Genomic DNA, 13,155 nt, shown 5'->3' with positions numbered 1-13,155 from the left:
TGGTGGCTGAGCTGGTGCACGGAAAGTCATCATGGCTTTGATTAACCCCACAACTTCCACTGTGGGCTGTGAAGGAGTAAAGTAATACACCAGAGGGCCCTTCTAAATAATGCACATATAATGACATGCAGTAGGAAATCTGTTGCTCCGCTGTCTTAGTGCTCTTGTCACTTGTCCATCGGGAGCATGGCTGTTGCTGGTGCCACTGGTCAGAGAAAGCATATTGCAACAATAATGAAGTGAGGTTACAGGACAACAGTCGGGTAAGGACAGTATACAACGTCAAACCAGCCACCATTGGCAGCAGGGAGGGCGATATTATAGAGATGTATTCCCAAAGGGGAAAAATAAAGTTAATACATCTCATCTTAAATTTAAGTGAGCCCGATTTAGTGCTTTTTCTGTCATATGCATTGAATGTGTTGTAACTCTGTCATGTTGTTCATTCTGTACACATGACATCTATTGCACTTCTGTCCATCCTGATAGAGGGATCCTCCTCTGTTAATCACCCGAGGGTTTCTTTCTTTTTTTCTCCCCGATGAAAGTTGATGAGAGTTTTTCCAGTGAGGTCCTTGGACAGAGGATGTCGTATGTGCACAGATTGCAGAGACACATTTGTGATTTTGGGCTGTACAAAATAAATGTAATTTAATTTAATTGAACATCTGGACTCGCTGTCTTATTAGTAGATGATTCTTTTTTTTTTTTACATGGAAATAAAAATCATGTGTAATCAAGGAGAGAACGCAAATGGTGAGAAGTAATTCACCACTAATTTAAGAACACCAAAGGTTCTTAAATTTTCCTGAAAACTTATGCTGGTCATAATTAAAATGTAAACAGCTGGTCTGCTATAATCACAAGAGCAAATTAGTAAAGAAAGTAAGAACCATGCCAGCAATTCATCAAATGCTTATTTCTATACGCTAGCTTCTCTATACTAGAAAATGTGTTCAACAAGATACTTGTATTGTAAGTAATGTTAGACAAGCACATATCTCGAAGCAGAGCCTCTGCATATGTATGTTAACCTCGGGACACATCTGCTCACCGGGTTGCCTGATTTTGATGTCAGTATATGTTTTGCGTTGGCATGGACTTAAAGCCAGTTGCACCACCTCTCAGAACACCACTTGCTTTAAATTCAGAGAAACTGAAGAACGGTACAGGTCTGGAAGAAAACATAGCAGTAATTAAATAGGCCTAAAGCTGTTCTATTTCGTACTGATTGCTGTACTTGCATCACATTTTCTCCATTGCAAAGTCTGTGCAGTAAAAAAAGGCCGTACACTTGAACATCGGTTCTTTATAGGAACTGTCACCCTGCTCATGTAAATGCTTGAGATGAGCCTTTTAAGACCACTGGTGCAAAGACAATATTGAAGCCTGAATGCTGCCGACAACTATTTTATAGATTCAGGGTCACTGGATTATAGAACACATCTGGTTCAATCTTCACAGAGTACTTTAATAATTCAAATGCCATGTCTCACCTACCAAAACATCCAAAAAAATATGAATAACTAGGAGCCCGTAAAAATAATTTCTTCAAAAATGTATTTACTGGTTTTGACTGTTTTCAAAGTAACCTTTCAATGCTGTGGTTCTCTGACATTGCCTTACTTTGACATCTTATTTGGGATTTTCTGTCATTAAGGTTTAAGAACTCATGAGCTAATCTAATCTAAATCACTTGTATGTAACATCATACGGTGACAGAGTAGTTTAACTGAGATGTATCATTAAATGAAACTGTGGACATGGCAGATATAAACTGTGGTGATTGCCGGTTGTGTGTAAATAGTAATTCACAAAGTACACAACAACATGTTGCAAGATTCATCAACATTTACTTTGTAGACGGATACAGATAATGGGAACAGCTGGGCCCAGGTTTTTAAATAGGGCACCTTACACATCACACATTTATGGCTACTGTACATTAGCACACAGTGGCAGGCTGTTTTTTTTAAATTGCGAGTTTGTCAAAAGCATGATGTGGCTGAAAAGTGCAAACAAATTACATTTGTGGAGACTATAATTACTTGTTGTGCCTTCAGTATAGAAAGAGAAGGAACAAAAGAACAGTTGTAATATTTTTTCAATATATATTGATTGAGTGCTTGTATGTTCATCACAGGCTCTTTAAAACACAAACAGAGCAATTGTCTAGTACAGTTAAATGGTAAACACTGGGACCAGTTTCTCTTATGAATTATCATCGCCTAATCATCACTTGTAACCATTTTACTGTCTGCTGGCAACAATGACATCCAAATACCGTAAAACCAAAATAAACAAGAATTGGCAGAACAAAATAAACAATTGGCTCGTGCAAAGTAAATACTGGTTTTTGTAAAGATTGTTTGATCATTATTTCTACACCTAGAAGCTGCTCAAAACAGCCTTGGCCTCATCTGTTGGCCAGTCTTATCTGTTGTGAGTTAAGGGTCTTACTCCAGAGCCTCTCAGCTGTTGTACTGAGGGAGGGACACATGCTGCTCTTTCGCTTTCCTTACAGATTTTCCAACCTGGTTGTGGATCAAATCGGGTCTCTTTCAGTCGCAGGCTCTATTCCACCACTGCTCCCCTGTTGTTCTGATAGCATCGCCAGCTTTATTGAGTAGCCATTGCCTTTAACGTGACATTACAGAAATAAAAGAAATCACTGCAGAGGACAGATGATGTGGTGTGTTGTACAGATTGTAAAGGCCTTTTAAATTGGGCAATATAAATAAAACTGAATTCAATTGTTGTTGTTTGTCTTGTCCCACCGTCATTTTCATTGATGACAACATACTGTATGTGCTGTTTACCAGTTAGCTTTACAAGTAATCATCTCCCGAAGGATTTTAAAATGGTTAGTAATAACTATAAAATGCATTAGTGAAAATGTGCTTGATGTTACTCTGGTGTACTGTATGTCTCACATTCAGTAGGTTCAAGGCCATGGAAGTGTTGCAGTACTGTGTGTCTCTTCCAATAAATAGAGAAGTCAAATACCGCAATATTATAGCAACATTTACTTTAAAAAAAAAAGGTGCAATATGTAAGATCTGGCCATATTTTAGTTTTAAAACATAAAAAATGAACTAACATGTTGTTTACAGTGTCAAAAGAAACATCTATGTATTGTGTTGCAGAGATATCTCCTGAAATGAGCATGCTAAACAAGTAGCGCGAGCACATCGTATCTTACAACACGACAGTGATTCACTGGAGTGTCTGCCTGAAGTCCAGAATGACAGAATGAAGAAGTAAAGTGTCACTTTGAAAGTTGAGGGTCCGTGGATGTTTTGACAGTTTGTTTGTTGAATTAGATCCAAAGTGGCGATACAAGAAAACAACTCACAATATAAACTGAAGCTCTAGTTCCTTATTCATAACGGTTTCTTAAATTTGAGACACATAATGAAACATATCAATCCTATTGGTGTATTTAATTTTTAAATGATAACTTTAGCACACAAAGGAATTTTCAAATCCAAGTCAAATAAGGAAAAAGAAAACTGTCAGCATAGTCCAAATACTTCATGAGGAGTTCATCAGGTTCGCAAGCTGTCGAGCATTTCTGACCAGGAAAGCACAACAAAGGGATGCTATATGGTTTCTTGCTACCAGCAGTGGAGCACTTGACTGCAGGAGGTCTACCTGCCTCTCAAGATAACCTGACGGAGGGCTGAATATAAGCCAAACCTGCTGGCTTCCCTCGCTGTGTCCAGACATTAAATCTGTTCTTGTTTCATGTTAATGCTCATTGGCTCTTCTACCTGCCACACAGCAGGTCAGTCACACACACACATGTATCCACACATGCTTACTTTGGACGGAACCCTATCTATGTTCGGTCCACATAAATGTGTGCATGTTCTTTTCTCTCTCATAGAGATCAAGAAACACAAAATATTTTAAAGAGATCATATCCAGTAGGGAGTTTATTTTTTCTGTCCCAATCAGAACATATCAAAATCAAATTGTCAAAATTCAACATTTTGTGTCAAGAGTGTTTTCATCGTTCAATAAGGTGTCACTAGAACAGTAGATCCCTATTAATATAGTATGCTATGGAGGCTTGATGACAGATTAGTTATCAACATCAAAGACATCAAATAAATTCTGTTCAGGGTCACTGGATTACAACACATACTTTGCAGTCAATCCCACAGTCACACAAGCACGTATATATAGAAATTCATGTTCAATTATCATTTCTCATGCACAAGGAAATGTAGTTTGTGATAATTGTAACCTCCCCATTTCTGTTTATTACTTCATAAAATCTGCAGAAGTTCTGTGTGTTGTAAAGGCAGAACTGAAACATCTTTTTCTAACCTGATGGATAACAACTAATTCATACAAATACAGTACAGTCCTAATTAGAAGCCTGTGTGTACGAAGAAAAAACTAAAAAGCTGTTTGGAGAGTCAAACCATGAAGGCTCAGTAAACAGACAGCGGAGCTATCGGTATGCTTTCTACCACGGCTGTAGACTGCGAAGGAAAATAGTACCTATAATTTTGTCGTGGATATACCATCCAGAGACAATGTGTAATGGATCAGCAGCATTGTTCTAATGTTTCTCATTAACTACTCTTACCTTCATCAACCCAGTTTATAATTGGTCCCATTCCAAAGGACTTCACATTACTTAATGACTCAATCAAAACTTGTAAGTCCCTTAGCACAAATCTAGGAATCAATTTAAGACTTCATGATGTAAATTGATGATTCTGTGGTGGATATGATAAAACAAAGGCAGGTGGGCAACAGCAACTTTATCGCTAAACATAAGGTGAAATGCCTTGATGTGGCCGGAAAGCACTTATAAAGTGAAATGACTACCCAATGAAAATGAGCTAGTATCTGATTAGTCCTCTATGCCTCAGAGGACTACGCAGGAGATATGGAAAAAAAACAAGGATGTAGCTGGAACCACTTTTTGTTATTCCAGTAACTGTACAGCAAATTGAGGCAAAAGAAAACAACATCATTATCTGCTGCCTGAGGAAGTTTATGAGCAGGTGTGAAATAGCAGCCGCGCCGTACAGGGGAAGAAGAATGAGGATGGAAGGAGGAGGAGCAGAAGAAGGATGGAGCAACGGGGGAACACCGTGAATGAACTGGCTCCACAGACCTGTTTTGGCTCGCTCCCTGCCGAGAATACAATCCAGCCGGTGCTCATTAGCAGCTGGAGTTTCATTACCCCGACTGTGGAGCCTGTTTAATGAACCCTCAATGAGAACATATATCCTGCTTCCCCATTTAAGCTCAGAGGTACGAGGTGACGTGCCCCCCTGAAGCACGCTTATTGTGATTTCCACTCTTAGAACCATAAATGTTCTTTGCTGCAAGCACAGATGAAGTGTCCAATGAGACCTCACAGCAAACTGAAGTTAGACTGTTAATAATAAAGTATCTCCTTGTAAAATAAGGTTTGGCGGGAGGAGGTGGCAAGGGGGTAGTAATCGTAATTGTGACTGACATCTCAGCTTGATGCTAAGATGTTATTATTGTGGCTCTAACGGTGTATACAGATGGCATTTCATTAACCATTTGACCAGCAGAGCTAAAGCTTCTTCATTAAGCGATTCACCCCTGAAGCGGCAGTGGCGCAAGAATCCTCAAGAGATGAGAAATACAGATTAATGAAGCTTCATCATTAAATAAAGAAAACGACAAACAACATACAAAGTCAGCCTCTAGCAGCGGATTAGAAAAGGAAAGCAGCAAGGAACCTGATATGCCATGGAAACGATATGACTCACTGTTACAGCCAAAAAGAAATCACAGTCCATTCAGCTCTGCTGCCACCTCGTCACTGCTTGCTGAAATATTATCATAATTTCTAAAAACTGGTAACAATGGGTCTTGATTATACAATTGGGCTTGAATCTTTATAAATGGTACAAAATAAAGCCAGTTTGTAAAAATGTTCTATGCTTAACTGGTGCACCGCATTCATTCTTATTCTATAAGAACATCTTCCTCACGTCTCCTCTTTCAAATTCAGTATCATACCAAGACAACAACAACGATCTCACACTATCTGCATCGTCTTATGAATGCAGACCAGGACATCAGCTGTGAGACCTTGCATCAGATGACTTCTCTTTGATGAGATGTTTTACATATCAGAAAAAAAAGATCAAACCCTATTTACCCAATACACACAAAGCCATATAGACTTATCTGTTAAATCTGTTAAAGGTGCTAAGAGAGAGACCTAGCTGTGGGAGAGGACGGGACCTGAAATTCAGGCTTGATTGACAGGGACAGAGCTCTGTGACCACAGCTGAAACAATTGACAGGTGACTGTTGACCGCCTGTTGCAAATGCAGTCACACACTCATACATAAACAAACATAAATTTACTTGCGGACATGCAACGGAAACACACATTGCATGCACACATGGACAGGAAACTCTATCCTTCCTCAAAGAGCTATGTGATATTTCCTATCTTAGCCTACTTCCCATCCCGCTTGTTTACAACAGAGAAATGTGGAAAGTTGACAGCCCAACCTAAAAGAACAAATGAATTCCACATGCAAGCATTAATCATATCTGAGGTTGGCCAAAATGAAACACACACTCACACACACATGATACTGGATTAAAAAAAAGCTATAAAATTACCATTTTAGACAAATAAGGGCATGGCCTGACTGCCTACAATACCACAAGAAGCCTCAGTTGCATGTGACTATTGGTGTGAGACCGTTTTTATGCATCCAAGAGTTGCATCCTTCAGCACAAGACCAAACAAAAAGCTCCTTTATAACTCCTAAGAACTCACTTTATTTGGGACCTGAACGTCACACTGTGCTCGTGGTGCAAAACGTCCAACTGACTCCCCAGATCAGATTCTTCCAGCACTGTATCAACATGTTGACGCTGACCTTGTTGTAAAAGCTCCAATGTCAAACAACCATCTTATCCGGTCTCAGCGGTTATCAAAAAAAGACAGCATTGTTTACCATCTCTGTAGTGGTAGACTACACAGGCTGAAAGATGCTCTGTTTATTGACGAAAGAACACTGGAAAAGCTCTTGACACATGCAAGTGATGCACAGTACCAGGCCAATGCCAAACTCAGACACTAGATCACACTACAAGGTGTAACTTCATATAAAATGCAATTCCTAGATTTATGATTGTACCCACTTGAGAGGAATAGCATGTGTAGCTGTGTTGAGAAGCCTTTCAGCGGTTCATGGGGCCTCATCCTACAACAGCTGGGCTGCCACAATTAGCCGTCATTAGTCAAGAATTTACACAGCACATAATTGTACATAATAGTTGAGTAAGTTGGCTCATTCCTGTTCCTTCTTTTACCTGATAACAATGGCTTTTGGAAGAAGAAGGTAGTTCTCCTGGCTTTGCTACTTACATTCATTGAATAAATGACTGTACATGGCAGCGATAACAAGTAGCTGTATTACCTTAAAAAGAGGTTGGTTATTTCTTTAATTCTGTGAGAGCTGAGTCAATATTAGAGAGCATATGAGGGTCACTACCAAAGCTATAAAATAAACAAAAATGTCGTTAATGCCTGGAGCTGCACAAGAAGAGACTGACTTTTGTTGTTGTTCCAACAGCGCAATGAGCAATATAAATGTGTTGGGTACAACCATCTTATAGACTGCCATATCATTTATTATTGGCCGTAAATTCTCCAGATCTGTAACGGCTATCTATCATCATGAGTAGGCCAGAAATGCAAAATTAAATTTCAGAATCTCAGCTAATATTTTGTGCACTCTCTGTGTTTGAGACTGAAGCAGTTTGATGGTTCAGCGTCATTTTCTGCTTGCAAAAATATTCTAAAGAGGGCTTAGTCAGTAAGTCTGTTACATACGTGTAAAATATTACGGCCTGTTATATCGCTTGAAGAGTAATTTTAGCATAAAGTACACACACCTTGAGCATTATTTTTATTTTCTCTGTGTTGTTGGGAAGCAAGAGGGAGGAGGGAAAGCTTAAGAAAGACTGTGTCTAGCACTGGCATGTGAATGTGTATTTTATATACATGTTCTTCAAGGGGGGGCTCAGGTTTGCAGAGGTGAGATGGGGGAGAGGAGTGTTGCTTGTTAACCTGCAGTAGGTAAACTCAAAAACATTGTAACATGACAAACTCAACTACATAGCTTCTCCCCATGAATCTCTATAGGAAATTCCAAACCAGATCTTTCAAAACTTCTCCAAACATTAGCTGACTACCAGTGCCAGAGCACCAGCTGTCATGAGATAACATTTATCTGGCGTCTGCTATCTGCCGGTCGCCCGCTCTGAGCCGAAACACTGCTCTGTGCCAGCTGAATGTCAGACACACCCTCGTGCCTTGGTATGTGACAGTCAACAGTGACTGGGTTACTACTGTCTGCGTATGTGAGCCATGTACAATAAGAGAGGGCACAACTTTCTTTGTTGCCCTCTGCTAAAGATAACGCAATCCCATCACTCTGCTTAAGCCAATGAGAGGAATTTGAGCCTGCTCTGCTGGAAACCAAAAGAGAGCACTTCGGGGGACATTAGCCCTAAACACTCAAACACAACGGCCAATAAAGGACAGAATAACAGGCCCCCCTCGCAGAAACACAAAAACACACATATATATACAGTACGTGCAGTTACTGAGAAATGTGCTCATTGCATGTAAAAAAATGTTTTAAAAAATGCAGTGCTCCGGTCAGACAATGTGTCCCCACACAGAAGAAAACTGACTCCTCTGTAATCTAAACACACACTTTAAAATAAACACGGCACTATTGTGTGTTTGTATAAGAGGCTACATGAAGGAACACTGCTCAAACGCAGTGGTACTTACATGGAACACTCGTGCAGGAACTGATTCTACCCTTAAATTACAGAGACCTGTCCCTGACCCCATGAACACAACAAGGACATTCAATATAATATAAAAACACACAGCTATGAAGATCACAAATTGAGGGCAAAGTTGTGAATTCCTGCCGACAACATGCACATTTCTCATTCTTAAGCCAGATCAAGTTTCCAATGCCTCCAAAAACACAAACAGACATATACACACACAAATGAACAAAAAGCCATGATGTGAACTCACCATTATGTGAGGACTCCTTGTTATCGGCCACGTTCTTCAGTGCTGAAACGATGGCATCAGAGGGAACACGAGGACTCTCCACATATTTGGGCTTTCTCATTGGACCTGCTAGCACAGACCGAAGATACAGAGAGAGAGAGGGGGTGGGGGGGGGGGGGAGAGAGAGAGAGAGAGAGAGAGAGAGAGAGAGAGAGAGAGAGTGTGTGAGAGAGAGTGAGAGAGAGAGAGAGAGTGAAAGAAAAAGAGGAAGAGAGAGAGTTCTCGCTGTATTAACGTGTTCCAGAAAAGACTAGAGATGAGAGGTGGTGGTGTCTTAGTTGGGCAGGCTTGGCTGCACTCCGTAGCTCACATACACTATTCACATACACACCCACACACTAACACACACACTCTCAGACAGCTCCCTGCGCTGATAGCAGCTCTAGTCTGGAACAACCCAGAATATTGTCTGCATGGCTGGAGTATCGCAGTAAAACACAGCTAGCCGGCTCTGGGAATGTAAAAAAACAGCAGGAAACCACAACAATTAGCCTCTTAGTGAACTTTAAAGATGAGTATTTAAACACACATGCACTGTTGGGGATCGGCAAAACAGACAAAGAGTTTTTTCTGCTTTCTGATCTGTGAGCATTCCCTTGAAAGTATACCCTGTTATTGCTGCAAAGACACTTAAGGATGGATTCAGGTCTGTGTGTCCCGCTGTACGTCAGATGATGCCTCAGGGACAGGGGTACAGTCCTCTTAGGACTGTCTTTGTCTTTGGTGAAAAGTCGAGGTTAGCTGGCTGCTCGGTTCTTTGCTCTCACCAGGGCAGAATCAGAAAATCCCACAGCTCCACACAGAATGCTTGCTCACTGTACCGAACTTTAATCCAAACCACTGACATACGCACCCCACTAGAGACACCGCTCCTTTTGCAACATTTCCATCTCTGTGCTGTGTTGTCTAATGCATATTCTGTAAAAACTGCTTTGAATTTGCCCTAAATAGACAAAAGATGAGGTTATGTTTATGATTGGTAGTAAAGATCGACTAATCTTTCTCAAGAGTGGCGTTATAATTATTTGTACATGCAGGAGATTCAGCAAAGACACTAGACCTGAAACGACATCTCCCAAGCAACTAGCTCTGGGCATTTCAAGGCCTCTACTTCTATCTCACAATGTATGGTGGAAAAAAATAATTAATTCCAGAGTTCAGACTTAAATCAAAGATTTGACTGCAGGAAACAATCTAACAGCATGAGGTAACACAATATAGATCCATAAATTAATGGAGAATAGCAACAGCACGCCTCCCCTTGAGCCACTCCTCCATTCTACTCCAACCTTGACCTACTGTAACCCGATTCAAACCTCCTCGTCTTCCAGATGACTGCATGCATAACCTCAGTCATAACATAAAGATTACATGGAAGAGCAGCGATAACCATTTCCTATTACCACATTTGATAACCAGTCGCTCCCTCCACCAGAAATAAAATCATCTGAGTCAGATGGAACAATTTCTTAAACTGCAGCTTCGCTCTTGGCCACAGATACTAAAAGTGGAGGTGAGGGGTGGAGAGGGGAGTAATGGCAGCAGCCCCGTTAGGGGAAATTATCTGGAAGTGTCATTGCAACAAACCGAACATGAGAGTCAAAGTAATCTTGAAGCACAGTGCCATCTATGGATTTGCAACTTGAAATGCATAGTGGGGAATGGATCTTTTCATGGCCTCTCTCTTCTTGCTTGTTAGCAGAAGTCACAATATAAAGCCAGTAAAAGAACTTAAAGTAAAAGCTCAAAGTAAAATGCTGCAGCAGAGAGCAGTGGTCGTACTACGTGGTGAAAAATAGTTTTAAAAAGGTGATAATTGGTGTCGTTTAAAGACACTATAATCTTAAGATTAAGTTTCCAACACGTGAGGTTTGTGTACATAGTGGGGCTGGGCAATATGTAAATGAATAAATAGCTGTTCTCTTACAATGCCTTTTATAATTAGTCATTATATTCACATTATCAATGATTATCAAACATCGCATTGTTTAAATATTTTGTAAAAGCACCCGTGGCAACCATGCAATATCGATATTTTGATATTCGGTTTTCTCCATACCGCCTAGCCCTAGTACATACTATATCCAATATCTACAAAAGCAATCCAAGTGCAGCCTGTTAGTCAGCAGACAAAGCCAAAGAGTCAGTCATGAAACTCTCCATTCATGTGTGGATGGTCAGGCACAACCTATTACCCAGAAGTCACACGGCTCCAATTAGAGTGGTCTACAGAGGGCTGTGTGTGAGACACACACTTTCTTCAGGTAAATATCGTGGACCAAAAGCACACTGCCAAATATATTCTGTTGAGTGCATTTCATCTAAAAACAGGGGGCATAGTTTGAGTAATTGAAACCATATGCTTAAATTCAGTTTTGGTTTGCACAAAGTGCCAAGAGGAACACAGGATCCACACATGATACAACAAACATGTTGCTGGCTATCAAGGGTAATTTTAGGCCACATCTGAGGGATGATAATACAGGGAAGCAAGATTTTGATGTCTGAGCTCATGAAAGACAAAGCATGCAGGTTTTGTTTTTCCATTCAAAAGCTAATCTCAAGATTTAACACGGGGCCATAACCGCTCTGCCCTTCTAGACGGAAGCACTGACGAATAAGCAATTGCAGTTTATAACAGGCATGAAAAGGTCGAGGAGATGAAAGTGTCAGATGTATGACCCTTGAAGGACACTGAGAGAGGCGAAATGAGACGTGTTCTTACTTATCACCAGAGTTTAGAAGCAAAATTCATAATGCTAATGTATTCACATTCACATTAACTATGGGAAGCAACACGACTGATTAAAAGGTATGTTGAGACAAAGAAAGAGACTGGGATGGTTAAGAGTAGATTAGGGGTTGAACACCAAAAATAAAAAAAATCACAGCATAGAAACCAAGATGGTTCCTATTAGAGCAAGCTGTTATTATTTTTAAGTACACAGTACTTATTTTCTGAACAAACGTTACATTTATTTTTCTGCAGTTGTGTTTTTATTGATAGTTATGATGATGTTTGCTATTCTGTTGTAAAATATGCTGACTCAATGTGTACTGTATGTGATAACCTCAAAAAGACGGCATATGAGGTTCACATAATCAGTCTATCAAAAGTATGTTTTCAGCTTGCAGAAATGTTTCCATGAGGGATAATTAAGCAATAAAAAGTACAGTAAATGTGTGTCTTTGTAAATATACGCATGTTAGATACACATGAAGAAAAGCAAGCAAACAAAAGGAATGCGAGTAGACGGGCTACAGGAAGAAAAACAAAGAGAAGATAGTGTCCCTCGGGTAAAGCAGCCAGACAAGCAGTGACTGCAGAGGACTCGTTACTCACCAGTATTCACTGTGAGATTCAGGAATCCACGACCAGCCAGCTATCACTCAGCCGGCACATGGACGCACATACCAAACAGTGGAATACCTACGACCAACAACTTACAATGTCCAGTCAATGCCAATGAAAGAGAGGATTGTTCATGGTTATAGGAAGTGATCAAGGAGATTTCCCAGCATTCTTCACGATGGACTCTGACTTCTTCACATTTCAACTTTTCAATAAGAGTGTGCACTCTTTGTGCAGCAGAGGGAATGGCAGCGGTCTCACAAACGGCCTCTTTATGTTCCAAAATGTCATTCTTCAACTCAAAAGTGAAAAATAATATATTAGATGAGACTGGCATATTAAGTGCTGCATGTCAAACTTCGTTGCAATCTTATTCATCGAGAGCATGAAATATACTTGTTAATACTAGTTAAAAGCTGGACCAAGCTTTTCATCTTTTCAACATTGTGGTTGCAAAACAGCTAATAGACTGTAAAAGAAATTATGTTTTGTTGACTTTAATGCAAGTGCACATTTTTGATTAATTCCCTATTCCCAGCAAGACATAATGCCTTTATACTCTCTGCGTTATTGCAATGTATGCGCTGTACAACAAAGAGAAACTAGTAATCTTTTTCAAACACTACATAGTCATGACTAATCTCACACATGCTGTTTCACACGCTGGTATGAATTA

At 40.1% G+C, this 13,155-nt stretch overlaps 1 protein-coding gene across 1 annotated transcript in view; it reads right to left on the bottom strand.

The window, feature by feature from the left end:
• tanc1b (tetratricopeptide repeat, ankyrin repeat and coiled-coil containing 1b) overlaps nucleotides 1–13,155 on the bottom strand; it is a gene marked incomplete at its 5' end in the record, with an annotated part of 80,582 nt that overhangs the window by 45,224 nt on the left and 22,203 nt on the right. Inside the window, one exon of the mRNA XM_079230737.1 lies at nucleotides 9,089–9,193. Within this exon, the coding sequence (XP_079086863.1) occupies nucleotides 9,089–9,193 (105 nt within the window). The remainder of the gene's footprint in view (nucleotides 1–9,088; nucleotides 9,194–13,155) is intronic.

Source organism: Taurulus bubalis (genome assembly GCF_910589615.1).
Source record: "Taurulus bubalis genome assembly, chromosome: 15".
NCBI classification, from domain to species: Eukaryota; Metazoa; Chordata; class Actinopteri; order Perciformes; family Cottidae; genus Taurulus; species Taurulus bubalis.
This window is presented reverse-complemented; position numbering and strand designations above follow the sequence as displayed.